Source organism: Pavona decussata, unplaced genomic scaffold (genome assembly GCF_977016875.1).
Source record: "Pavona decussata unplaced genomic scaffold, jaPavDecu1.1 SCAFFOLD_87, whole genome shotgun sequence".
Lineage (NCBI taxonomy): Eukaryota > Metazoa > Cnidaria > Anthozoa > Scleractinia > Agariciidae > Pavona > Pavona decussata.
Genome location: NW_028145504.1, coordinates 6,392,742 through 6,417,973, shown reverse-complemented (window position 1 = coordinate 6,417,973; position 25,232 = coordinate 6,392,742). Strand labels below are relative to the sequence as shown.

The 25,232-nt window shown below is 37.3% G+C and overlaps 1 protein-coding gene and 2 long non-coding RNA genes across 7 annotated transcripts in view; 1 reads left to right on the top strand and 2 right to left on the bottom strand.

Annotated features, from left to right (window-relative positions):
- The window catches only part of LOC146475094 (uncharacterized), a 53,937-nt gene extending 34,094 nt beyond the window's left edge, over positions 1 to 19,843 (top strand). The window contains exons 1-7 of one of the 5 annotated variants that reach the window (XM_085116770.1): positions 90 to 240; positions 7,063 to 7,396; positions 10,882 to 10,932; positions 11,871 to 11,900; positions 12,746 to 12,793; positions 16,704 to 16,733; positions 18,112 to 19,843. In XM_085116770.1, coding sequence (XP_084972896.1) covers positions 139 to 240; positions 7,063 to 7,396; positions 10,882 to 10,932; positions 11,871 to 11,900; positions 12,746 to 12,793; positions 16,704 to 16,733; positions 18,112 to 18,563 — 1,047 coding nt within the window. In that variant the 5' untranslated portion in view covers positions 90 to 138 and the 3' untranslated portion in view covers positions 18,564 to 19,843. Of the gene's footprint in view, positions 1 to 89; positions 241 to 7,062; positions 7,397 to 10,881; positions 10,933 to 11,870; positions 11,901 to 12,745; positions 12,815 to 16,703; positions 16,734 to 18,111 lie in introns of those variants that run through there. The other 4 variants (XM_085116766.1, XM_085116769.1, XM_085116767.1 and 1 more) reach the window with 4 other exon arrangements.
- LOC146475092 (uncharacterized) overlaps positions 1 to 22,994 on the bottom strand; it is a 34,848-nt gene extending 11,854 nt beyond the window's left edge. The window contains exon 1 of the long non-coding RNA XR_014866115.1: positions 22,222 to 22,994. This is a non-coding gene — a long non-coding RNA (uncharacterized LOC146475092). The remainder of the gene's footprint in view (positions 1 to 22,221) is intronic.
- LOC146475093 (uncharacterized) lies at positions 19,512 to 20,657 on the bottom strand. Its single transcript, XR_014866108.1, has 2 exons — positions 20,506 to 20,657; positions 19,512 to 19,699 (listed from the first exon to the last, which is right to left on the bottom strand). It is a non-coding gene; the product is annotated as an uncharacterized LOC146475093 (long non-coding RNA).
- Positions 22,995 to 25,232: the final 2,238 nt, after the last annotated feature.

The following is a 25,232-nucleotide window of genomic DNA, read 5'->3' as shown; positions in this document are numbered from 1 at the left end:
ATCGATTTCTAATTACTGTGAGCAGCCTTGCGCAGCCGCAGATCAGAAAAGTAACTCGCTTTACGTCATTATTTATTGACCAATCAGCAGTTTTTGCGCTCTGTCGTGGTTCACCTCCTAGCGTCGCGTCAGCGTAAAATGGACGTCGAAGGAGTGTATTTTGGATACGTCAGGGACGAGGATCCAATGTGTTGGGGTGTGCCTTTCTCCAAAACTCAATTTCATCCAGAATTCATCGAAGTAAGGCAACATGAGACATTATCTTTTTATTGATATATTTTGTTACAGTGTTACATCAACTGGTTTTTTCGCCGAGTTGTCTGTTCTCCAACGCAGATGATAGTGATGAATCAGCTGCACTAAATTGAAATAATGCTGAGCAAATCCCGAATTAACTATCACTATACTACAGAAGAAAAACACAAAAATTTCTCGTTCTTTAAGCGTGAGCACGACTCGACGTTGGCGAAACTACTCGTTGGCGAAAAAAACGTAACCCTCGTTACAGTTATGTAGCGCGTTTTTAAATCTCGTTATAGTTTACAGTGTACTGGTGGCATGTGTAGCGTACGGTTCAGTTATTCACCCTGACGAAGTTAAGGCCGGGTTATTCTGGTCGAAATGTAGGTGGCAGAAGAATTTATGTCTAGATCTAAATGTACTTATTAAAGGTCTTTGAACTGTTTTCACGAGGGAACAGACATATTGTGATTTATTATTCAACACATTGTGATATGGTCATTGCGAGCTCAATATATGTCGTCCGCACACAACAGATATCCTGCGATATATATACGTAGTTTTCATGCGTCCGGGAGAAAAATGGCAGAGCGCTTTCAAAAAGTAACGACCTCGGAAGAACACCAAACTATAAATAACGCTGTTTTATACTGAACACAACAAAGACAACCAAGTTTGCTGTTAAATAAGAATTGTAATCGTTTGTACAAAATCTTTTACTGCTTTCCTTTCTATTTATGAACTGGCAAATTAAGCTGACAGTTCAGCAAAAACGTATGTTAAAGTATTGTTTTTGAAACACTTTTGGATTGTCCCGTATTCTAGGGCTCAGAAATTACAAACAGTGGATGTATTTCCTTAGATTGGTTCTCGCAACCGTTAAACAGAGATCTCGACTCGTCTTGAAGAGATGGAGAAAACCACCTGAAAAAAATCCGAGCTCGCACTGAAGTGCCTCGAGAAATTTTAGCTTTCTGGCAGACAAAAAGATAGACGGTGTACAAAGTAATTATTCTTAGAAACATCAGATCTAGACCCACTTGAAAAACCGTTTAGTTTCATAAAAGATCCAGAGTTCTTGCAAGCAACAAGGCACTAGATGCGTTTGTCAAAACACTGAGGAAAGATCATGAAATTGCATGCGTAGTAAACAAAGAAACACTCACCCGAGGAATCGTTGAAAAGCTTTTCCAGTCTTTTAGCTCAGCCCAGCTGACACAACAAATTCTTCGCAGCTTCAAAATACTGTTTGGTTTTAGCTTTTGAGGCTAGAGATTTGTAGAAAATTTTGCCGGAGCGATTGGCACACAAGACGAGTACTCAATTTTTTAACTTGATGCAAAACGCTCTCGATTTCATTCAAACTTGAACAAAGCTGCCACTTTCATTCATCCCGGTCGGCACATGGGAAAATGTTACAAGTTTCTTTTTTCTGTTTTTTTTTTTTTTTTGACAAATTAGATCGCCTTCAGCTTTTCTGCCATAAACCCGTCTGTGCTTTGTTATCAATGTGTTCAATAATAAAACAATTATCCTGCTCAATCTTGTGGAATATCGCCTGATTTTAGCCAACTCGGCCTACAGCCTCGTCGGCTAAGTATCAGGCGATATTCCGCACGATTTCGCAGGATAATTGTTAAATACATCCAACGGACGAACAACAGCAAGACTTTATCAACCGCGTGGGGCATGAGCCCCAGCGGTTCGTGTTCTGCAGTCTATTTATTTTATTTATTTTTAACCGCGCGGGGCATGAGCCCCAGCAGTTCGTGTTCTGCAAGCCGTGTATTTTTTTTTTTAGTTTTGTCGGTTAATCAGGGCCCGGGCCTCTACCTCGGCCAACAATGGCTGGGCTTCGGTTCTAGCAATTGTTAATTTAATTTGATTAAGATATTCATATTAATTTATTAATTACTAGTGTCAGTCAATAGTTATCTGTGTGAGGGGGTAGGGGTTGTGGAACATTTGACCATACGCACTAAGAAAAACAAGACGTGGATCTACGTTACTTTTAATTTTTAATTATGAGAACGGGCATATATTTGTTTCAAGAGAGCATCTGCTTTCCTTGTGGTAGTATTTATTCTAGAACAAGATGTTTTTACCTCTACGCATGTGCATAACGTTGGTCCACGTTCTCAGCTGTATCCCAGTGTTGTTTCTCTAAAAGGTGAGTTCAACAGGTTTTGGGATTTTCAAGTCTCCAAGAAGTGAAGTATTTATTTTTGCTGCTCAGAGAAACAGCTTCCATCGCAAAGTAAATACAGTTTCAAACCTTTATTCGTAATTATATATGCAAAACTTTCCAGCGTGAATTTTCACACGGCCGTGCTAAAAATAGCTGTGGATGCCGCAAACTGTGTGACACGCTTGACTGAGCACCAGAGAAAATTCAGCGGGCAGTGTTTTTCCTTTTGCTCAATATAACTGTTATTTTGCACGTGGTTTTATATTTTAAGTCGGGAATGTTTTTTATCTAATAGGAATATATCCTGTGTTCCTGTTTTTTAAACCGCCAATCCTTCTATTCGGGAATTCATAATTTATTGCCGAGTAATGCGACAATGGGAGCATGCCTTGGCACATTTTGATTACGTCATTGATAAGGGGAAAACCCCGCTCGTTCGATTTCGGCGTGAGTCACGCATGCTCCAGATATATTTGTCATTCGTGCAAGTACTTTTGCTAAAGCTACTTGTCAATATTTCGTTTAAGGTAAACAAGAAAAATTAAATTCCATGCGGTTCACCTTCCCTATAGAAGGTAGATCTTGTTTGTTCTATAAACACTGCAAATGTAGGTAAGATTTCCGCACAGCCCCATACATTATGCGATAGTTCGAATAGCAAAAGTAGGTTTCAAGCCTGGATTGGAAAAAAATTTCCACTTGATAAGACAAATCGTTTATTACGTTGGGGGGGGGGGGGGGGGGGCGATGGTTTTTCAAAACATTTTGTGTTTCAAAAGATGAGTAGCACAATCACCATGCCCATTTGGGGGTGGTAGGAAAACTTTCATTGATTTATTCTATCAAACATCTTCAATAAAGCTAGATTTTTGCATAAAGCTGTGGTTGACATTGTTAATTACCATAAAAGTGTAAAAAGGGTAAACTACATTTTTATTTTTGAAAAAATAACGGGAAAAGATGAGAAAATGGGCAAATTTTGACTGTAACTCGTAACACAATCTTCGCGGTAAAAATTTTCAAAAACATTTTTCATAAAAAAGGAAGCTTGTATGGCCAAACGGATTATACCTAGTGATAACACACAATAAACAATACATTTGAGCAAAATTTCAACATTTCCAGTTTATCAAAACACATTTAAAGGATTCATCTTTCTGGAGTATCCTTCCTGTAACGCTGCGTTGAAGAATTTAGAGGTTCACTATGTTGTTGTCCGTAGTAGAGCTCAAGTTGATATCTGAGGGAATAAAAACATATCAACTAAATGCTCATACTCAATGTTTTAACATATGGAAAAATCAGTCAAAGGCATCAACTATAAGCGGAGAAATGATAGCTCAAAGAAGTCGCTACGGTTTATTGAAACGCAATTACGCAATAATATTTTTTGAGGACTCACCTTTTAATTCACCGCCGTGATCCAAACAAGGTACAATCGGGTTAGGAAACCGAGCAGATCTGAATGCTCACAAGTTCCCCTTGTTATTTCCATACTCTCGTCCTCATAGCTTTGAAAACGGCCAAAATATTACCTTTTGATTGAGTCGCTACGTTTTTCGTGATGTTGACGCCATATTGAAAGCGAAGTATGGCCATTAACCCCGCTAAGAGCGTTTGGAAATCTGCAGTTTACTTCGCAAAGACGCCATGCTTTCGTGTCAAAGAAAAAGCTTAGTAACCTCTCCTGATATGAATGTTACAGGGGAGGCCTGAGACATTTTTCAGGGAAATTAATTTTTCTGGATATTGAGCAATCTTCATGTTGTAAAGAGGGGTAGAAAGACAGTGTTTAGAGTGCCAGTAGATCTGAATGAGGAGATATTAGCCTCTATGTAGTCCAAAAGATCTGTTTAGAGGTCAAAACATTCCATTTTTACTTTTTACTTGTACCAGTGAACACAAAATTGGTAATTTGTAGGAAAGACCACGCCCGCAAGGGATCATGGGTAAATTAAAAATTCAGTTTAACAAGACAAAAATGTAATATTTTCCTAAAAATCAGTAAGATTTGTAAGTATGAGTTTCAAATAAACCAAAAGAAGTGATTATACCCCAAAATTAAAAATTTCATTATTTTCCGCAATGTTACAGAAATGGGTACGGTGATTGTGCTACTCATCAAAACTGAACCCCCCCCCCCCCCCCCAAAAAAAAAATATTGTCATATAAAAATAAGACCCCACTTTTTAATTCTTATTTTAAAAAGTGTACCCTCCCCCCCGACCAGGCCATAATTCTCTCCTTTCTTTCTTACACATGCAGACTTTTTATTTTGTTTACATAGTAGCCTGTTCCAGGCTCTCAGATAGTTGAGGGCATTTGTGAAAAAGCAGGGGATCAACATCGCTGCTAAGTTCAGCCAAATTTTTAGGCTCTTATTTAATGTGTTTAGCTGATTGTGGACATCATATGTAGCTATTCTCAATGAGCTTCACTGAATACTCTAGTAAATTTCCTTTTTTTTACCACACTCAAACCATAGCACAAAACACAGCGCTGTGTCTCGATGTCACTTGTTTCTCAGGACCAGTACCGCATAACAACAGTTGCAGATGTTGTCATTGACATATTTCGTTAATTAGTAGTGTACCATCATCATCGCTCCTTTTTTTTTTTTGCAAGAAACTGGTTTTTTTTTTCACAAGGCTGTAACGGGACTTCAGTGACGCTCAGTGGGACAAAAAATTGACGGTGAATGTGAATTTTGTTAGGAGGGTCCGGGGGCATGTTCCCCCGGAAAATTTTGAGTCTGAGTTCTCAGAAATGCCATTTCCTGCATTCTGAGTCACTTTCATGCTTCGTCAGTTTTTAAATATTATCAGTTAACAACAAACTCCGAGAATTTTTCCTTTTTGAGTTATTTTCGTGAAAAATAACTATATGTCAGCGCAAGTGGGCTATGTGAAGTTCAGTTTTTCATTCATGTATGTTTCAGTGTATGTTTGTATGTCACACCAATCAGATTGGAGCTATTATCAAGGTCAAGAACCAATCAAATCGTTTCTTATAAAGTATGAATATTTGAGGCTTGAGATTCGATTTACAGCCATCTTTGTTTTTTAAATATAGTTGAGCGTTGTTGGACTCATTTCGCCGTTTCTGAGGCTCAAAATGGCAGCTGACAACTTACGGTTATAAATTTCAAATAAACACCCGCCCGGAAATTTTTGTCGTGGCTTTAGATAATATTAGCAGATGAATTTAATTGCGGCTAGTTTTGAATAAAAGTACTGTCGCACTTTGAAAGTGTACCGAGGTTAGTAACAGTGGCTTCAATTTTGTCGGAAGCGAATTTTGTTCTCAAAAGGTATGTGCAGCTTGATATTCATTTGTGAGTTGTTTCAATTAGAACTGAGTATTGTTCGCCCAAAGTAACATGTAATAATTATTTCGAAGTAAAACTATTAATGTTTTCGTTTTAAACAACTTAGATTCAACGGATGAATTCACAAGATCACGCAAAAATAAACACCAGCAGTGTCTTACGATGTCGAAGAAAATTCGTTGGCTTCTATTACAGTGCGGATAACATCAAGTTTGCATATTGTCGGTTTCTAAAGTGGGGTCGGCAGAATGTTGCAATATGTTTCAAGAACAAGTAAACAGCTACGTTTCTCATATGAGGGAGGCACTGGTATCAAAATAAATCACACATAGAAATGTTTTTTGTTGTTGTTGTTGTTTGTCAATTTAGATGTTTTAATGTCAAGACGGCCTGTTGTTTATATGGTCAATTTTTTTTTTCTGAAAAACTGGCCAAATCTCAGTAAGAAAGGGGTTCGACTTATAGCCAAGTATTTGCGCCAAAAAATAATTATTGTTAGAGTGAAGATTCAATGTATACTCAACTATAAGCCGAGCAATTTTCAACAAACACTTCGCTCTTAGCCGCCGAATTAATCCGCAATTCTTGTAAAAAATAAGAAAAGCAAGATTTTGTCTAATTTTGACCGTATCAGAAACTGACCAATCAGAAAAATAACTATAATATAATAATAACTGTCGGTCATCGGACAATGTCCCACCAAAATTTGCCAATGTCCGATGAAATCGCAATGTCCCACCAAAATTTGCCAATGTCCGATGAAATCGCATCCTTGGTCGGACATTTTGTCCGGCCAAATTTTTGTATCAACATTTGACTATATCATTTACAAATAAAATTTGCCTTTTTTATACGCTACTCTTTCAAATGTACCTTTGTGGTTATGTCCGACCAAATTTTCCTTTTGTCCGACCAAAATGGTGCCCTAGTCGGACACATGTCCTTTCAAGGTAAAAAATTTATTTGCAGCCCTGCTTTATGGAACGTTCTTCATGTAAGCCTCCGCATGATCACATGTATTTCTACTTATCTTTTTAAATTAGCTTTAAATATTTCTTAGATATGTATATATAAACAAATATTGTAGTGATTATTTTTAAATTTTATGGTAGATTTTTTGGTTATTTATTGTTGTAATGCACTTTTGATCACCTAGTATGTTAAAAAGCGCACTATAATTATTATTTTAAATTATATTATTAAAATCTTCAATAACAAATTAAATTAGCAGTACATGTACAGTGCAATAATTTATGGACAAGAATGCTATAAATCTTATTAAGTGAGATACCATTTCTTCTTATAGGGTTCATCCAAAGGTTCCTTTCATTTCTTAGAATTTAATGAGCTATTCCCTTTGGACAAGGAGTTTGCAAGCGAAAATGTTGAGCCTAAAAAACAAGAAGCCTACAAGTCATACCAACAGGCTTTCAGGCGACTTACAGATGATGTTATTTCAGCCACAGTCAAACTGGGAGTGGATACTAAAGAAAAAGACTTAAATGTCAAAATTGCCAAAAATATCTTTCTTCCACTCCTTGGTCAAAATGGGTACTGTTTAATGAACAAGGAACATAAGTTCAAAGGAGTTCCAGGGTTGAAAACACCTGACGATTGCAAAGTGGGTGGACTATGGATAGGTAGGTACACCACTGCTTTGTTTTTCACCAACTGAAGCTTCTTGTAAATATCTAGCCTACATAGCTGTCTGTTTCATTGTTTTATTGAACACTGAACTCAATACAATATCATCATGGTCCATTACTGTGATTTTTAATTCGCTAAATCCATGGTAGTTCCTCAGTATGATGACTGTCTACTTTGGAATGGAACCGGTCCATGAACTTTATACGAGCAAACTCTATCTATGGAGTTTGAAATGCTTACTACCATTTGCGCTCAGCCGTGAAGCCTGACCGTTTCTTCACACATGTTTACTTTTCAAAGCTGACAGTTTCCCAGACAACTGTGGTGACTAAACAAATGGAAATGTTCGTTTGGAGCATGGAACTGTGCATGTTTGTCAAACAAACATTGCATGTTTTGATCACCTAGGTTTGCGCGACAGGAGAGATTCATCAATCTGTAGTACTTTACATGTATATTCGTTCATCCGTGTTACAGATATGTCCGAGTTAGTTTAAATCAATTAAGGTAATCTATGACTATTACCGTATTTTCTCGATTAAACGCCGGACCCCGAGTAAACGCCGGCCTCGTTTAAACGCCGGGTCAAAACTGCTAATTTTTAAATAAACGCCGGGGGCGTTTGTTCGAGGTCCTGGCGTTTAATTTAGGTCACGGCGTTTATTTGCGTCGAGCCAACAACTACAGATATTCACTAGAAAAGCACTGCTATGGCACGTTCTGTACGGTATACTGCTTTAATTTGTTATTTTAGTAAATGCTTAGCAAACAAGTCTGGCGTAACATTAACTGCGATGTATGCTGTACACGAAAACAAAATTGAAAATATATAGCAATGTTCACGTTCCTGTTGTTATGGCTGACGCACTTTCTTTTGTTGTAGTGCTCGCTGTCTTTAAAATTGCGAGGATCCCTCCAGCGTTTGTTTATTAGTTGTTTTAGCCTTGTCAAAAAATGATGAAAATTTTACTTCATTAATAAACGCCGGACCCCGATTAAACGCCGGGTTCAAATAAATGCTGGGTCCGTAAGGGCAAGTTTTAAATAAACGCCGGGGGCGTTTAATCGAGAAAATACAGTATTTTTTTTTCTTAATGAAATCTTGAAGTGATAAAAGCTTTTGAAGCAAATTTGTAGCTGTTTTCTTTTGATTAATGCTGGACTCTGTAACACAAAGTGATTTGAAGCTGCCATGTAATGGCGGGACACAAGAAAAACTGGAGTCAATCAGTCAGCATGTTGATTTAAGATTACCTGAGAGTAATCGCTAAATATAAACTAAAATATAACCAATGGGCAGACCTCAGCGTGACATTTATTTATTAAGGTAGTAGAACTGGTATAAGGTCAAAAATAAACCATACCTAAAAATTCAGTTTTTCAAAAGATATTTATGAGTTAAGAACAAATGCAGGAGATGAGGGTTTGTTTTAAGCTAGGAGCGGAGAAAATAAAGGCCGAAGTTGGTTGCTACGAGCGCCTTTTTGCGATGTTAATAATTAGCGGTCTGCAATCCGAGTCGATATGACATCGCGTTGACAGCTATTTTACATGAATTCAGTTTTCGTCATGCGATCCTGCCTTCACAGTTCTAGTGAAATTGTAGGGAAAAGTGGGAATATTTCTTTGGTACAACATCTTCCCTTTTAACTCCTGGACATTTCCTAATTCCAATGCTTTGTTTAGCCCTTCAAAGTCTACGAGGAAGCTGTTTTGATGTCTGACCCTCGCTGAGTCAAAGCCAAAACGCAGCATGAAGTCTCTTTCGCAACAGCGTTGCTATGCGTTTCGCAATTGTTTACGCCACCATGTTTTTTTACGACAGCAATTGGAAAAATCCCTCGATTTTGCATAGCAATTGTGTTAATGCTCCCTTGGACACATTGAACAGCGGTCTACCTATGAGAATTCAATATGGCGTAGCAAAAAACAAGCATTCGAGGGCGAATTTTGCTGATTAAAATTGCTTATTTCGCTGCTGTGACAGACAACGTAGAAAGGTACCTGCAATTAAACGGTGTAGAATTATCAGATCTCCGTAAAATTTGCACCGTTTGTTTGTGTTATGTTGGGGAAACGTTGTTTAAATGCCCGGTATGAACGAGACATTTAAGTCAAAATTATGGTTGTTCAAAGTTGAAGGACACATAAAAATATATCTAACCCTATATCTTCGTAAATAAATACCAGCATACCCCGTATTTTAAGGTGATTAGATGTTTTTGTCATAAATCAGCCCCAAATTAAATTATTTCCGTAACTATCAAAGGAAAATAGTAAACCGGCAATCTCTAGTTTTATGAGCCCGCAATCAATTTCCAAATTCACACCTAAGGTGTGAAAATTGACACCTCAGACATAGATTTAGTAAGCCTATGTAGTTTTTATTTCGAAAAGTCCTTGTACATCTGTGAAATTTATTCTCAAAACGGACCTGTTTATAGCAGTTCTACCACCTTAAATTATGTAAAGAAAATTTATTTTCATATAAAGAGAAGCCCAAGTACATGCAATTATGAATCTAGTTGTTCCTGAAATCCTACATGCTACTGGAGAAATAAGAATTATGCAAATCAGGGAAAAACATGGTAGGCGCTTGTTGCACTAGCCTCCCACACAGTTGTTTTTAGAGGCTAGCAAAACACTTTAGCCCCTAAAAGTGACTGCATAGGAGGCTATTGCCACTCTATCTAGATCTCTCATTTTTTGCATTGCATGCTAGGAAAAAATAGACACTGCTTGCTCGCTTGTGGCTGGTTACACTGTCTGTGATCATATTACGTTCAAAAAGTAAAAAGGTAGTGAAATGTTTCCTTAGACAAAGTACTGTGGAGTCCCGATTTCTCGAACCCTTAATTTTTTTTGACACTCCTTATAACTCGAAGCAAAAGTCGTTTCTCTTCTTTAGTCAAAGACTGCATTTTTACCCTCGATTCCTCGAACCAATTTTTGTTTCCCTTGGAGGTTAGAAAAATCAGGATTCCACTGTAATAAAAAAGTAAAAGGTGTAGCACAGTGTCACATTTGAGACATAAATTATCTTCTTTTCTTTTACAACAACTGTAATTTTTCATGCAGAATAATTGTTCAACACACCAAGAGCAATATATTTTTTTGCGTCGAGCCATGGCCCATACAGGGAGCTTATCTTAAGTAACTAGGAGTATTTTACTTTCCCCTGGATGGAAAGCTAGTCCATCACAGGGTTCCCCTTTACCATTATTTTGCTGGTACACATTTGTGCCTCGGGTGGAGTCTAAGCACTGTGAAAGTAGATATCTTGCCCAAGAAAACAACGCAATGATCCAGGCCAGGGCTTGAACTTGGACTGTACGATTCAGAGTTCAGTAATTACAGGATGACTAAAAAAAAAACATAAAAATTACATCGTAAAACCCTAAGATGAATAAATAAATAAATAAATATGATAGCCAGTTACATGACTGTATACTTAAATTAGTAACATTTATCCTTATAGGTTATGAAGGTGCATTATTTGGAGAACCAGACTGGTTTGCTTGTCCAAGAGGTATGTCAGTGTTAAAAAACTCAAACTTATTGCCTGTTTACCTGAGGCAACTAAAAAATTAAGTTTGGTGGAAATTAGAAGTTGAGTTGTTATCAATGGTAGCCTTTGAATTTATATTTTTCATAAGAAATTGATTTCAAGCTTGTTGGCCTTGCTGAATTTGTTCAGCATCAATTTTTCACATGAAGCAAAGTTATGTCATTGAATAACAGACAAAAGTTGTGTTGAAGAAACTTGTTTGCATTTAACCTTTTGGAACTGTTTTCTTCACCCCAAGCATCATTTCTTCATCAATTTGTTATGGGCCTGGACCTTCTATACAATGTACTTGCAGGAAAGATGTAGAGTTTAACCTCCTTTCCATCCAACCCCATGCATTCTGTTTTCCAAAATGAAGAGGTCTCTTGCTAATTGGGAAAAAATTTCTTGTGGGGTGAGGCTGAAGGCAGTGCATAGTGACTTAAGATTTTGTCTGCCAAGAGCTTAGCCATAGAGGGTGATATTTTCTCTTGCAGTTTAACCTAAAATGGACTTCGAAGAAGTCTACATGTATATACTCAATGACCAACTGTCATTTTTGCTTTGAAATTTTGTTATTTCACCACGATTCTAGCTCGTGATGAAATTGTTCAACTAGATTTGTACACACCAGGCTACTCCCCCTGTTGCATGACAACTCTAACTTATCCCCACACCACCAAGATAATTAATCCCCGCACTTCTAGCTTTGCCTGGATCTTCAAGTCACATATTACTCAATAGACATCTAGATACAGTAGTCACTCAAGAAGGCAATATAATAATGTGTAACCATGTGTCCTCAGGCATTGCATCTATCTACATGTATCTATCTGGTAACCAAGCAAAAAGTGGTCTATTTGAAGGAGGAGTTTACTTTATACGAGTCATGTATAGACTTTAAATATTTATTATTGCAGATTCTGAAGATTGTTGTGTTGCTGGAATAGGTAAATACAGTGATTACTTTCCTGAAAATCGAGCGACCACACTGTCTAGGACTCTTAAGTTTTATAATAATTAATAATAATTTACATTTTTAAAGCGCTAAAATTATAAAATATTCTGAAGCGCTTTACAGCATATTAACTAAAAGTATCAAAACGATTAAACGATAAAATATTAAAAATATTAAAAACATTAAAAATGTAAAAATGTTATATATGTAAAAATATATATATAAATTGTAAGCCAGCTTGAATAGATGCGTCTTGACACATTGCAATAAAGATGTGCAGTATCAGCATGGTAGACATGCAGAAAACATTGTGGACTGGAGGCACAGGTTTAGGCTGTGAAACCACTTGAAACAATGATAAGTTACATTTTGTATGACCTTTATAACTTACAACACTTGAAAATCAGTATATGATTTTTTTTATAATACTCTTTCTGTTAAAATGAAGCACAGGGAGGGGCATCTTCTGTGTTATAGTCTTCAACTTTGGGGAAAAGTAATTGAATTTTGTAAAAGGTCAGGGAAAGTCTTAGATGTTGTCAAAGTGAATGAAAAGTCAGGAAACGTAAATTTTTCAACTCACATTTTTTCCTGGAGATTATAAAAATATATTTTCCTGTATATTGATTTGTTTTTAATTATTTATTTTTCATTGTATTATGATTCTATTTTTGTTTGTGTGGCAGAAAATAGAAATGAAATTGACAGTCATTTTGTTTTGGAATTAAATGTTGTGTAAAGTGATTGATTTTGATATTCTTTCAGTAGTGCATGCAGGTGCAGTAGTGTTGGTCAGTGATTTTGATTGAATGCCTTTTTTATTATTTTTCTCCTAAGGTGCTATAGAGGCAGAACCCAAGGATGATGATGACGATGATGATAATGGTAAGTATACTAGACATTATTGTGAGTAAACTTTAGAAAAAATACAAAGTGAAAATCACTAAATAAATTAAAATCAAGTGAACTGTGTCTACACTTGAACATTGATTACCTCCTTTATCCAGACTTTTTGATTATGGGGACTTTTTCAGTGGTCCCATTTTTTTTATGAAAACTAATAAAGAAATAAAGAACACGCCGAGTGCATTGTTGAGTTATATAAGCATGCGGGAATTTTCTCTGCACTTCTCGAGTGTTCTTAAAAATTCCCAAGTGCTTATATAACTCAACAATGCACGAGGAACAAGTTTTTCATTTCTTTTATAAAATGTAAACAATCGCAACTCCTCAGACAAGTGCGAATTTTAATGAATCAACGTCAAGTTTCTCCTTAGACAAGATAACGCGTAATTTAATAGCGCGCGCTCTTGCCGACCACGACAGGGCACGCGACAGTGCAATCAAGTAAAAAGTCAAACTGTTTTAGTTTTTCGTCACGTCGTAAGCAAGTTCAAGAAGTTAACTCCAAGTCAAGTTTAAGTTTTAAGGTGTTGAGAGACAAGTTGAAGTTAATTAAAAGTCTGGAAACATCAGTACAAGAGACTGTTCTTTGCGAATCGCTGGAGCGCATTTTGTCTCTGAATTTCTCAGATTTTTCACTGGCAGAAAATCTGACGAGTGCTCCGTGCATGTGTACAATTATAATGCACACACCATACGTATGCTTCGTGCATTGTGGAGTTATACAGAACTCAGTTTGACCAATCACAGTGCTTGCTTGACCCTGGCTATTTAACAATTATTCCACGAGCGCGCGTTGGATATGAGATGATAGATAGCCAACGAGGCGTGAAGCGCCGAGTTGGCTATAATCATCTCATATCCAACAAGCGCGAGTGGAGTAATTGTTTTATTAAAAACAATCAAGAAATATTGTAAGTTATGGCTGGTTTCGCTTAGTAAGAACAACCAGAAGACCATTTTAATGATCCCTATCCTCGGGCATGGTATAATAGCTCATATACCATGGCCGCTAAGCCAATCAAATCCCTGGAATTGCATTATACAATGATCCAGTTTTTAATAATTTATAATAAGTCATAATGAAGCTCTGAAGCTATCATATGTTTTACATGCATTTGAAAGTGCAATTTAAACAGAATTTTGTTTGCTTTCGCAGAGTAAAAAGACGGCTGGCACACACTGTTAGTGACAAAAGCATTTCATATTAATTAAATGAAATATGATTCGCTTAGACTTGCTCACTGCTTTCCATTTATGGAAAACTAATTTATCCAAGTTGAAGCAAAAAAAAAAATTGTTATCCGTTTTCATGGGGTGAAGGATAAAGAAAGTTTCATGGTAGAACAAACAAGGAAACTTCCCCACATGCTTTATTCACCATTTGGACAAAAAATATAATTTTAAGATACAGAAAAAAATATTATCAGAATTGTTTTATCAATCAACTGTTGAGACTATGGAAACACCACAAAAAAGCCAACTAAAAACCATGAAAAACGTGCTGTAAGAGTTGTTCAGCATTTTCACTATTTTTCACGATTGTTTTGAATGATCTAAATCCTTACATGTACTATAATTTTAATATGTTTATATTTACTGCGAAACACTTGGAATGTATGCCATTTGTTGTTAACAACTGCATTGCTAGGGAGGTTTGGGTGCCTGAGACATCCAGGAGCTTCTCAGGCCACTATTGGCTACCAGCTTTTAGATGAAGACTGCTCTCATGGCTGGCAGCAGCCATGAGCCCCCACATAGTAAGGGAAACAGGCATCTCTTAGACTGTCAAATCAGTAGCAAGAGGGAGGGAAGGGGTGGCAAAAGAACTGCCTGGGCGATAAGTTGCCACGCTAAAGGAAAGGCAAATGTCGGAGAAAACCCTTCCTGTACAAACTTACCCTTAGGCTATGTAATCCACAAGCACATTTAGTTTGACACATGCAGATATGTGCCGAAACTGCTGACTATTAGGGAATGCAAGAGTTCTTTGTTGTTAAAGTACTCTGTTTAAGGTTGCTGAACACAGTTTATAATACCTGCACCGCATTTGCCATCTTTTAAAAAAATGGCTAATCCATCGGTCACCAAATTTTGCCAGACATCAGTTAAAAGGATAAACTTTCTTATTTTGATAGCTAAGGTGGCGTGTTTGTCATTGCCATGGTAACATGACTGGATGAAATCAGGTTTTATTTATTCACCGAAAATTGAGTCAATAGATTTTTTCATCATTTGGCTGAAACAGACTAGTCACTTACAATATATACACATGTTAACACTGTTAAAACTGTATTTTAACAGACAGATTTTCAGCTATCTGTTGTTGAAGGACAATTTGATTATTTAAAATTTTCTTTATTAAACTACAAATATCTTTTATCTTCACTTACTAGCCGCTTTATAAAGTATCTCCCTGCCAAATTTTATGAAATTCTATCGAGTGGTTCCTGAGCAACACATGCGTTTCCGAGAAAGTTGATGTGGTTCAAAAATCATGAAGTCAATCTATTTTCAATTTTGTGTTTAATTGTGCCTGCACTGCATTCAGTTGGGTTCTCATAGCAATGGCAAAAATCCTGCAAAATTCCTGGATTTTTGGCTTCTTGAAACTTTTTTATGTAGTAATCTAAGAAAACACTAAAACCTACAACAGTGTGTCATTTTAGGAATGAAAATAACACATATGGAACAGGTATAGGACAAATAAATTGTCACCATGGTTGATTTTTGCAATCTTTGAGTGCGCGCTGCCTCACATCAGCACAAGCATGTGCAAAAAAAACTGTATTCAGCCTCCTTAAGATCCTTAAGTTTCTGCTTTTGATGTCATTACACCACTATCCCAAGGCCCCCACCTTGTTCGGTTTTGAACCAAACCGGACCGGAAGTGAAATTTCGGGCATTTAGGCTAAAACGCGGCGAAAAAAAAATATTAATTAGAATCGATCGAGCAAATAAAAAAAAATCTGTCATATACACTCTAATTAAATAAGCATTCTTTTCCCTGCCGAGCTTAGACTCATAGGGAATCTAGTAGGACTTTCATGCGTGTGCGCTGTGAGTGCGCGCTTATGACGCAATAATTTGTGCGCAGTAAGGATGCGCAATGCAAAACAGAGGAATTACCTTAAAATAGCGAAAATATGACATTTTCCCCTTTTGCAAAAAATCTGTCTTACAGATTTTTGTTTATTTTTTGCATCCATGGGTGTTCAAGCAAAGGCAATTTCTAGTTTATGAAATTTTTGAGGTAGGGTCATATGGGTGGATTTTGAGAAAAATGCTATTGAAACTGCTAGCTCCCAGTCCCCCCTTAAAGCACTTGGTTGCTTATTTTAACTATCTTCAGCGCCTGTATGGTTGAAATGTTTCATATGATGGTTATATACTGTAACAAACAGTAATACGAGACAGGGAAAGACATGTTTTAGCATTTTTAAAAAAAGTTCAAAGTTGGGAAATTTTATCCCTTAAAACTGTAGTAAGCCACCTGAATTGCATTTTACTGCATTAAAAGAAGGGGTCGTGTTTTTGGCATTTTCAGTGGGGAAATAACCTGTTTTATTTGGGTTTGTTTTTGTCTCACTCAGTGCTCAAAACTAGGCAAAAATTCTGGTTATCCTCATGGCAAATGTCAGACAATTTCAGTCTTTATTTTCCTGGTTGCCTGGTTGTTGTTGTTGTTCTTTTTCACCATATATACACCTGTAGGTTTTTGTGAGAAACTAAACAGGCTACATAAAGTTTCTGCATGTACATGTATATCTTTGTTGGCCCTGATTGCAGGTTAACTGTTGATATTCCAAAAGCTCCTTTACCTTGTTACATGCGTTATCTCTTTTTTGTTATATTATGAATTATAAATCCGTTTTATTGATTCTTTCAACAGGACCTGTGGATAAAAGGCGCAAAGGGTCAGGTAAAACTGTTTTGTTATAATTTAGCATAAATAGATTACTTAATGGTTTTATATAGTCAGGTGCGTAACGGATTACTCGATATGAGCAATTTGCAATAATTATGAAGTGAGGCCACCTAAACGGCTTTTTACATGGAGGTGGGTAACCTACCTAGCCGGGTCGAAAAATAAGTTGCGTTAACATGCAATCTTATTACCCCAGGGTCCTGGCTAACCTTTTTTGTGGCCAATAAGCACGTTAACATTCACGTTGATATTGTTGCTTACTTATAAAGAAACCCACATTTCTTGACGAGGTGTGTGCAGGTACAAATTTTTCCAGTGACAGAATTCAGTCGAATGACAACATGCTGTATACAGGTCGGCTCAATGGCACACGTTAACCACTGCCATCAAAAGTCCCAAAAGAGAATCTGAAACAATCGACGACATGCGGTTGCAGCGCGTAATCACGCAGGAACGTACAGTCCAGTGTTATAATCAAACAAGAGACTTGTATGATTTACATCAACATAGATGTGGTGGAGTGCCAGAAAGGAAAAGATCTTCCAAGATTTTGGACATTTTTCTTATTCAGAAAACAAGCACATTGTTAGTCACAGCCTGCCGACATTTTGAAAGCGGTACCTAACAAAAGTTGCTGATCAGGAGAGACACGTGATAGCTCATGAATTCTGCTTCAAGTGCAACCGTTGAAAGGGCATTCGCGATGCCAAGAAGGGTGAAAACATCGGCTGTGGTCACATCTACGCTCCTAACTATAGTTAGGACAGAAATAACTTTAGTTAGCTTCCAATCAGTAATGTGACCTCTTTTCTGATCAAACTAACTATTGTTAGGAATAAACGCCTTTATGATCCAAAACGATGGATGAGCGCGGCCAACATGGATAACCATAGTTTCGTGTTCTTTTGTTACACAACGACACGCCTATTCAGCAGTTAGTTTTTATCGGTGATGTTAACTGCGCACATTTAAATTCATTGCAGTACTACACTTGAGGTGGCTGTATTTTATATCAAAAATGTTTTTTCCTTCGCCTGTTGTTTTTCACACCTGTTTGCTGGTTTTGAATATTTATGTTGATCCGCATGTGCTCCCTCTCGCACGTGCGAAAAACTAAGCATTCGGATTGGTTGTATGTTTGCACACTAAGGTTTAACCCATGAAGCCTGCTTAGGTATAACTTTAGTTAGCTTGTATTGTTTTGGATCATCGGCGTGTAAATTTTCTAACTATAGTTAGAAAAGAAAGGCGCACGTATTAAACCTACGGCATTTGAATTAGCCCCCCCCCCCCCCACCCCCCAATTGAAAATATGGTCCGTGGTTCCTGATAGTGTAAATGATGTAATATATTTTTTTTTTGTTTTAAACAGATGATTCTCCCGGTAATGGTGCTGCAGAAGAAGCTAGTGGATCAAACAAGTTGTCACAAGCCATAGCAACATGTATAGCATTTTCTTTTGTTTATCATAGCCGCCACCCTAATTTAACTTTAATACCTACAATATTAACTAGCAATGAGGGTTTTGTGGTGTTCCTTTACAATTCTGAGAAAGATGTTTTCCTAAAGTGTGGTTTGCCTTGGAAGCAAAAGTACTTGTTAGTTTTGTGGGCTGTATTGAACCACCAATTATTTCTCAACTCAGCAAAGGTGAATGAACAATTGAAATTTGGATATCATCAGAGGGAAGGAAGGTATACTTTAAAGAACGTAGCACCCCAAGATATGAGGTATATGGCTGATCATCTCCAGCGCCCTGTGTCGGCATTCCACCTGCTTTTACATGCTGACACTGTAGATTTAAGACTTGGCAAATGGGATTAAATAATGCAAATTCGTCTATTGAGCCAGCTTGAACAGAAATGTTGGGTTGTTTTTAAGTAGCAGTCACAAATTTTGACGTGTTAAGCTTGTCAATGGTACAGTGTCTGAGGCAAGGCATGGGGTTAGTTGAAGGAGGGCTTATAGTTCATTACCATAGATGCCTGTTAAGGCACCTAAATATACAGTACTGCTTACTAAAAGCTATACTTAATGCCAAGTGGGGCATATTGCTCCTTGTAAATAGCTGGTTTCGTAAAAGAAATGTTTTAGTCAGAGTAAAACAATTTCCAAAACTTTTCTTTGAAAGTCAAGAAACTATTTAGTTTACTTAGTAACATCTTTATCAGGAAAACCCTTATTTGAAAGGTTTTTCCTGAATTTATAGTTAAGAATTTTCAAAAGATGCTGTGATCAATCATAACGATTACTATATTTACTCGAATAAGCGCCGTGGCGCCTATTAAATATTTTCCTCCTCAAATGTGGCACTTATTCAAGGGCAGCGCTCATTTGAAAAGTGGAAACAAAGAAGCAATATTTCCTTTTAAGTCAACAGTATATTTGTATGTATTCAAAAAATATAACAGTAACTAACAGAAGTGTCTTTTGATGGTCCCAATTTGTCTCTTCTGTCGGTTTTAAATCGTTTTATGGACAGTGGTGTCTTTACTCAACTTAGATCTCACCAGAATTTCAGTTTATATTTGAAAAGGGCCAGTAACAAAAGTGTTGTCATGGCAACAGCATGACAGGCATCATTTTGCTCCCCTTTTGATTTTGAATGATGGTGCCAAGTTTGAAGATCACTCCAGAAATATTTTCAGAGATATTGAATCAGTATTTGCGCATTTTTAAATAGTCAATATTATGACATCTTCATGTTTGCTTATTTGCATTGGCATTTCTACATTGTAAAGCCTTTCAAATAAGCAACAAAAATTGTTCATGTCAAATGCAATTTAAGGCACGTGTGTATATTACTGTTATACTGTATACTGGTGTGTCCAGTCTCACGGAGACAAGCATGTCAATTGATGTAAGGTGCACCTCGACCGTGGCATTCATGTTCCTGAATTCCTCATCGATCGTGAAACGTCGAAGGAATGATTCCTCTGCGCTAGAAATGGCGTTAAGTCCTACACAAAATAAACAGCAGCAAGTTTAATGAGGTAAATAATTATACACTACCCGCCTAGATTAGCAAATGCCATTTGCGGATCCAGTGTTATTGTAAACTGTATTTAACTACAGAGATTAATAAAGTTGAAGTTGAAGTTGAAGTTTAATCAAAATTGACGCCATCATATCAGCAGTTATAGTTTTTACTATTTCTTCAACGCTCAAAAATTAAATTTGAAATTTCTGCATAACCTTAAAGTCGGCCAGTGTTAGCGTAGAGACTTGCTCAAAAACTTTATTAAGAAGCCGAAATAAAAAGAATAATTACCAAGTCAAAACCTTCAAATAACAGTCAAATTTTGTGTGAGAGCGCGCGCAAAACAATGATAACTACGTCAGCATTAACGTCAGCATGGCCGCACGCGCGTAGCACTTTGGATCTTTTGGTCAGCGGTTGAAACCGCAGAGCTCTTGTGACGAGAATGACGAAGTCAGTTGAACTTTCTGTTTTGTTTATTTTGTCACCATGGTTACCTTTTTCCTGGGCCATGGCAACAGAACCAAACAAAAGAAATTTATCTCACTCAGCCAATCGTTAAAAGAAAATTTAAGACAACACTTTTATTTATTTTAATGAAAAACGAAATAGTTGCAGGTATTAAGAATCCAAAATAGACATTCGCTTGATAATTTAACTTGAAAAATAGCTGTTAGACCGAGTGAAATAACGACTTTTCGCACGCGCCCTAACAGGTTGCTACCAGCTTACGCCATGTGGAAAACCGCGCTCGTAAGGATTCGTAATTTGAAAAACAAGTCCTACCTTCTTTGCTGAGATTTCCAGTAGCAAGAGAGGTTCCAAACAATGTTAGGAATAAAATCGCAAATAATAAAAACAGTTTCATCTTCTCACGAAGCATGTTTTCTTCTTCCTGAATACGACACGACTAAGCTTGCATCGCGTCGCAGAACGAAGTGAAAAACTACACGTCATAAAGGCAGTTTAGTTTGTGCGCGCTATTAAAGATCGAACGTGTAACGTTCTTTCTCCCAAACCAACAGTAGTTTTATATAAGTTTTCGGTGCCCTAAAATTCAGAAGCAGGACCATGTAATCCACACGACAAGCACTGAGCTTGACGAAAAAGACCATTGGCTGCGTGTCAATTAGATGAAGACGAACGGCATAAAATTGGTAAAGTAAAGTGACAAAGAAGGTATGTGATACATAGGTCTAAACGTCACGGCGTAAAAATAGTCTATCAACTGATTTTATTTTTAAAATCTTATTTGGACGGCGAGAAAGCGGTAAAATATTTTTCCAGAAATGAAACAGAGCTTCACTCCGTTTTTTTGTCTTGTTTTTAAGAAAGAAGATATTTTTGATTTGAATTTAATTTTCGAGTTGCTTCATTTCAGGCGCTCCTTGCAGTTTCTTGATCTTTGCGTGCGCTATCGGAGAGCAACAAAGACCCTACTTCCACCAACGAGCGCTCTTTGGTCACATGACCTGGGTAAAACCCAAACACACGCTGCGTTCGCCCATTTACAACTGACTTGCCCACCACTCGAACTCGAGGAGCACGGAGATCGGCCTCCGTGCCCGGAGCTACTAGGCCGTAAAAGGGAAGCGAAGGACTTCGAAAAAGTCTCATGTTCCTAGTCATTTCAAATTCAGACTCTCACCTTGCTGACCAATCACAAGCTTTGTATAATTTCCATGTGGACCGGAATTTAAACTGTCGCGCGAAATAGTACAAACTGATCTGTGAAAACGGTTGACATAGGCATAGTGCGGGAGTTGTACGTCATCGGGTTTATGTTAAGAGGTTACCTCGAAATAATAATTTTTAAAATAATAATAATTTTGGATAATTTGAGAGGTTATTATCAATTCATTGTATTCTGCTCTCAATACATGCGGCATAAGTGACTTCAATGTTCAAATTTTCCCCTTATCTTGTAATATTGTTACAAAGGGTTACTCTTTACAACAAGGAAATGTCTGTGTTCCAATAAAATGTGTCGCAAACTGCGAACTGTCTAGACTTGCCACAAATCGACTTCTAATCGCGCCGGAAGTGTGCGAGAAGCCAAGAAAACATACTTGAGAAAGTCTACAAACTGTCATGTTAAATATTAAATAAGCTGTTTACACGATAACATTATTTTCAATGTTTAAAAGCGCACTTAATATTAGATGGTCATTACCGGTCGGCGCGCGGGCTGTCGCTCCTTCTTATGACACCCCGCACCTCAATCCACTCTTGTAACCAATCTTCTCTCGCCCAACAAGAAAAATGACACAAACTGGGTACGAGTCTCAAAGTTGAAAACACCCAGTAAACATGTGGAAATACACTGTAAAGAGAGAGTGAACCGGTCTTCTTGGAAACTAAAAGGGGTTCCGTGAGGGAGTATAGAGATGATAGCCTGCGAACGCAGGCGTATTTCCGGCTGTCGCTTCACTGCGCAGTGAAGCGACAGCCGGAAATACGTCTGCGTTCGCAGGCTAAGAGATGAGGGATATTTGATAAGACTGAAATGGGGGGAATACAGGAATACACCTGTAGGGATATAGGATATTTGGGGAAAGATTCAAGATATATGAGATTAATAGAGGGGAAAATTACAAGGAAATTTGATACCTCACTAAGAATAGAATAGAATAGAATTGAAGAATAGAATAGTTCTTTATTTAAACACGGTAAAATCCATCAGTATTATAAAAATTAGAAATAACCTATCTATCCTAAACAAAATTCAAAACCCAGTCAAAACCTAACTACAACTAATCTAACCATAAAACCTGTTTTTCGTGAATGCTGTGTATACTCTAACATTAACTAATCTTTTAAATCGACTTAGAGATTTAGCTTCTCTCACACCACAGGGCAGGCTGTTCCAGAGAACTGCTCCGTTATAACTAAAGCTGTTTTTAATGAAATTAGTTCGCGGAAACGGGACAAATAGTTTGTTAATAACAGAGTCCCTCAGGGAGTAACGCGTTTCATTTCGTTTAACAAATTTAGAGGATAAATATTCAGGAACAAGACCATTTAAAGACTTGTATACCATTAAGGCTTTCTGTATTTGAAATTGAGTGCTCAAGTCTTTTCAATCGAGTTGTCTAATTAAACGGTTAGCGTCAGCATCATAACTACTAAAGGTTAAAACGCGAGCGGCACGCCAAGCTCTGAAGGTTCTGTAGCCTGTCAAATAACGTTTTACCACAATTACCCCAGACAAGATTGCAATAATCGAAATGAGATTGAATTAGTGCGTTGTATATATAATGAAGAGTAGGTGGAGGTACAAATAATTTATCAATGTGTGTTTGCCACCGTAGATGTTCATCAATAAATATTCTAAGCGATTTGACAGAGGAAACGTGTTCTATCAGAACATTATCAATCGAGAGCTCAAGTGGGTTCGACAAAGTACTCAATTTTTGTCTGGAGCCAACAATACAACAATTTGACTGGAGATAAAAATACAAGATCACGGGCTGCCAACAAAGTAAGTTTTAGATATTTAGCATCAAAAAAATATAATATGAATTCAAATCAATGCGGAATTGATAACTACGGCGAAAAACATTGATGGAATATGGGATAACAGAATGCGGAATCCTCCTTCCCTCTCTCCCCCCCCCCCCCCCCTAGGGGCCTGACCTAAACACGTTTAGACAGCAAAAAGTCTTTAAGCCTCATTATCAACCTGCATATTCTCCTAACTGTTCCCCATGTTTCTTGTGCCACTAGTTGGGAGAATGTGGGGAGTACCCACTTAATTTAAAATAACACAAGGGGTTGGGGGTGGGGAGGACTCTCTTATATAAGCTTTAAAGGTATGTGCAGCCCTAAAGGATATGGCTTTTTTAGCTGTTTTGGTCTGGAATGGTACAGATTTTAACCACATATATTTGGTCTGTAAGTCTGAAAACAGTCATGGATTTCATGGAAACAGGTATGGTTTCCTGAGACCAGGTCTGAAAATGGGTATGAATTTAAGAGACCAGGGGTGCTTACCATTAACACAAACCACCTGGATGGAAATTTTCATGTACATAAATACAACATTATTTAACTTGTCTGAACAGAAGATGGATAACATGCAAAATATATGAACATCAACTGTAAATCCCAAAAGCTAGGAGCAAACAGAAGCCCATAATTTCATAAGTAATCCAAATGGAATGATGCATACCATTTGATTTTCCAACAGGAATTTCTAGGTTTTCCATGTAAATGGTAAGCACCGCTGGTCTGAAAAAGGGTCTGAGTCTGGAGACCCCCCACCCCATATGGAAGTAACACCACCTTGTCTCCAAGAAGACCAGCATCTACTGACATGAATTGTCATGTTGATTAAAATGCTTTCACTACAATTTTAATAAATACTACGGCTACCTATTGACTAATTGTCCAGTTCTTCAGTGTGTGACTTTTCAAACGAAAATAGTACTATACGCAAACACGCCGCCGACGGCAAAGAGAACCTCAGTGAAAAAAAATCAAAGGCTCCTGTGAGCCAACTCGTGAGGGCAGATGACACATCAGTAATTGAAATTAAGACGGCTACGGAAACTTCCTTGAAAGCTAAAAGAAATTATATCTTTGCCCGATTATGTAACGAGAAATAACCATTCTTGTACTATCCCTTTTTATTAAAAGTATAAAGATGGTTGTCAAATTATTCTCTACAGATTGAATAAATTATTGTGATAGGCCGATTAAAAAAATTTTCCGTGTTTTTTTAATAAAAGGCTGTGCGTGCGTCACAAATTTTGGTACAACGGCAAATGACCAAAATTTGGTGGAGAACGTGATCACATGACTGTTAATTTTTCATTCTCTGTGCTAACTTGAAGCCGTTCCCACCTGTTTTTTTACTGGATAGTTCGACCACATATTCGGGCCCAAGGCGAATATTTAGTGAACTTGCGACAGGAAGGCAAAAGCATCCGATTATGCACGCATTTTAACGCGATTTTCGACTAAAGGACGGTGCCTACTTTTGTTACTGCGCATACGTTCTGTGCATCTCGAGATACTCGAGTTTCCTATGGGTGGTGCCTACTAATACAGGGTTATTTTTGCGCAGATTAAAACTATGCAGAGAAAGCAGAACTAAGCATTTTCAGAGATAATAAAGCTTGAATTTGGAAAAAAAAAATACGCCTTATCATATTCCTTTATATTTTACAGCTTTTTAGAATTATTGTTGCTTAATTATCTCTACAATTAAAAAATGCGTGGTTATCCCCAATTTTCTTTTTGGATTCCAATAGCCCTTGCTAAGATCTGCTTTTTCCGCATAGTCATACACCACACAAAAAATACTGCTGTATTAGTGGGCACCGTCCTTAAACGATCTTTTATTGATTAACTACGTCATCTTATTAAGGTTACCCGGTACCTTCAGAGGTGTCTTCAGAGGTGTCTCGCGTCCAAGCGATGTAGCGCGTCTGGTTTTTAAAAACTGTAGATACCTGAACCCTGATATCAAATTGAAGCTTATAGAGCTGGCTATCCAACTAAACCAAGAA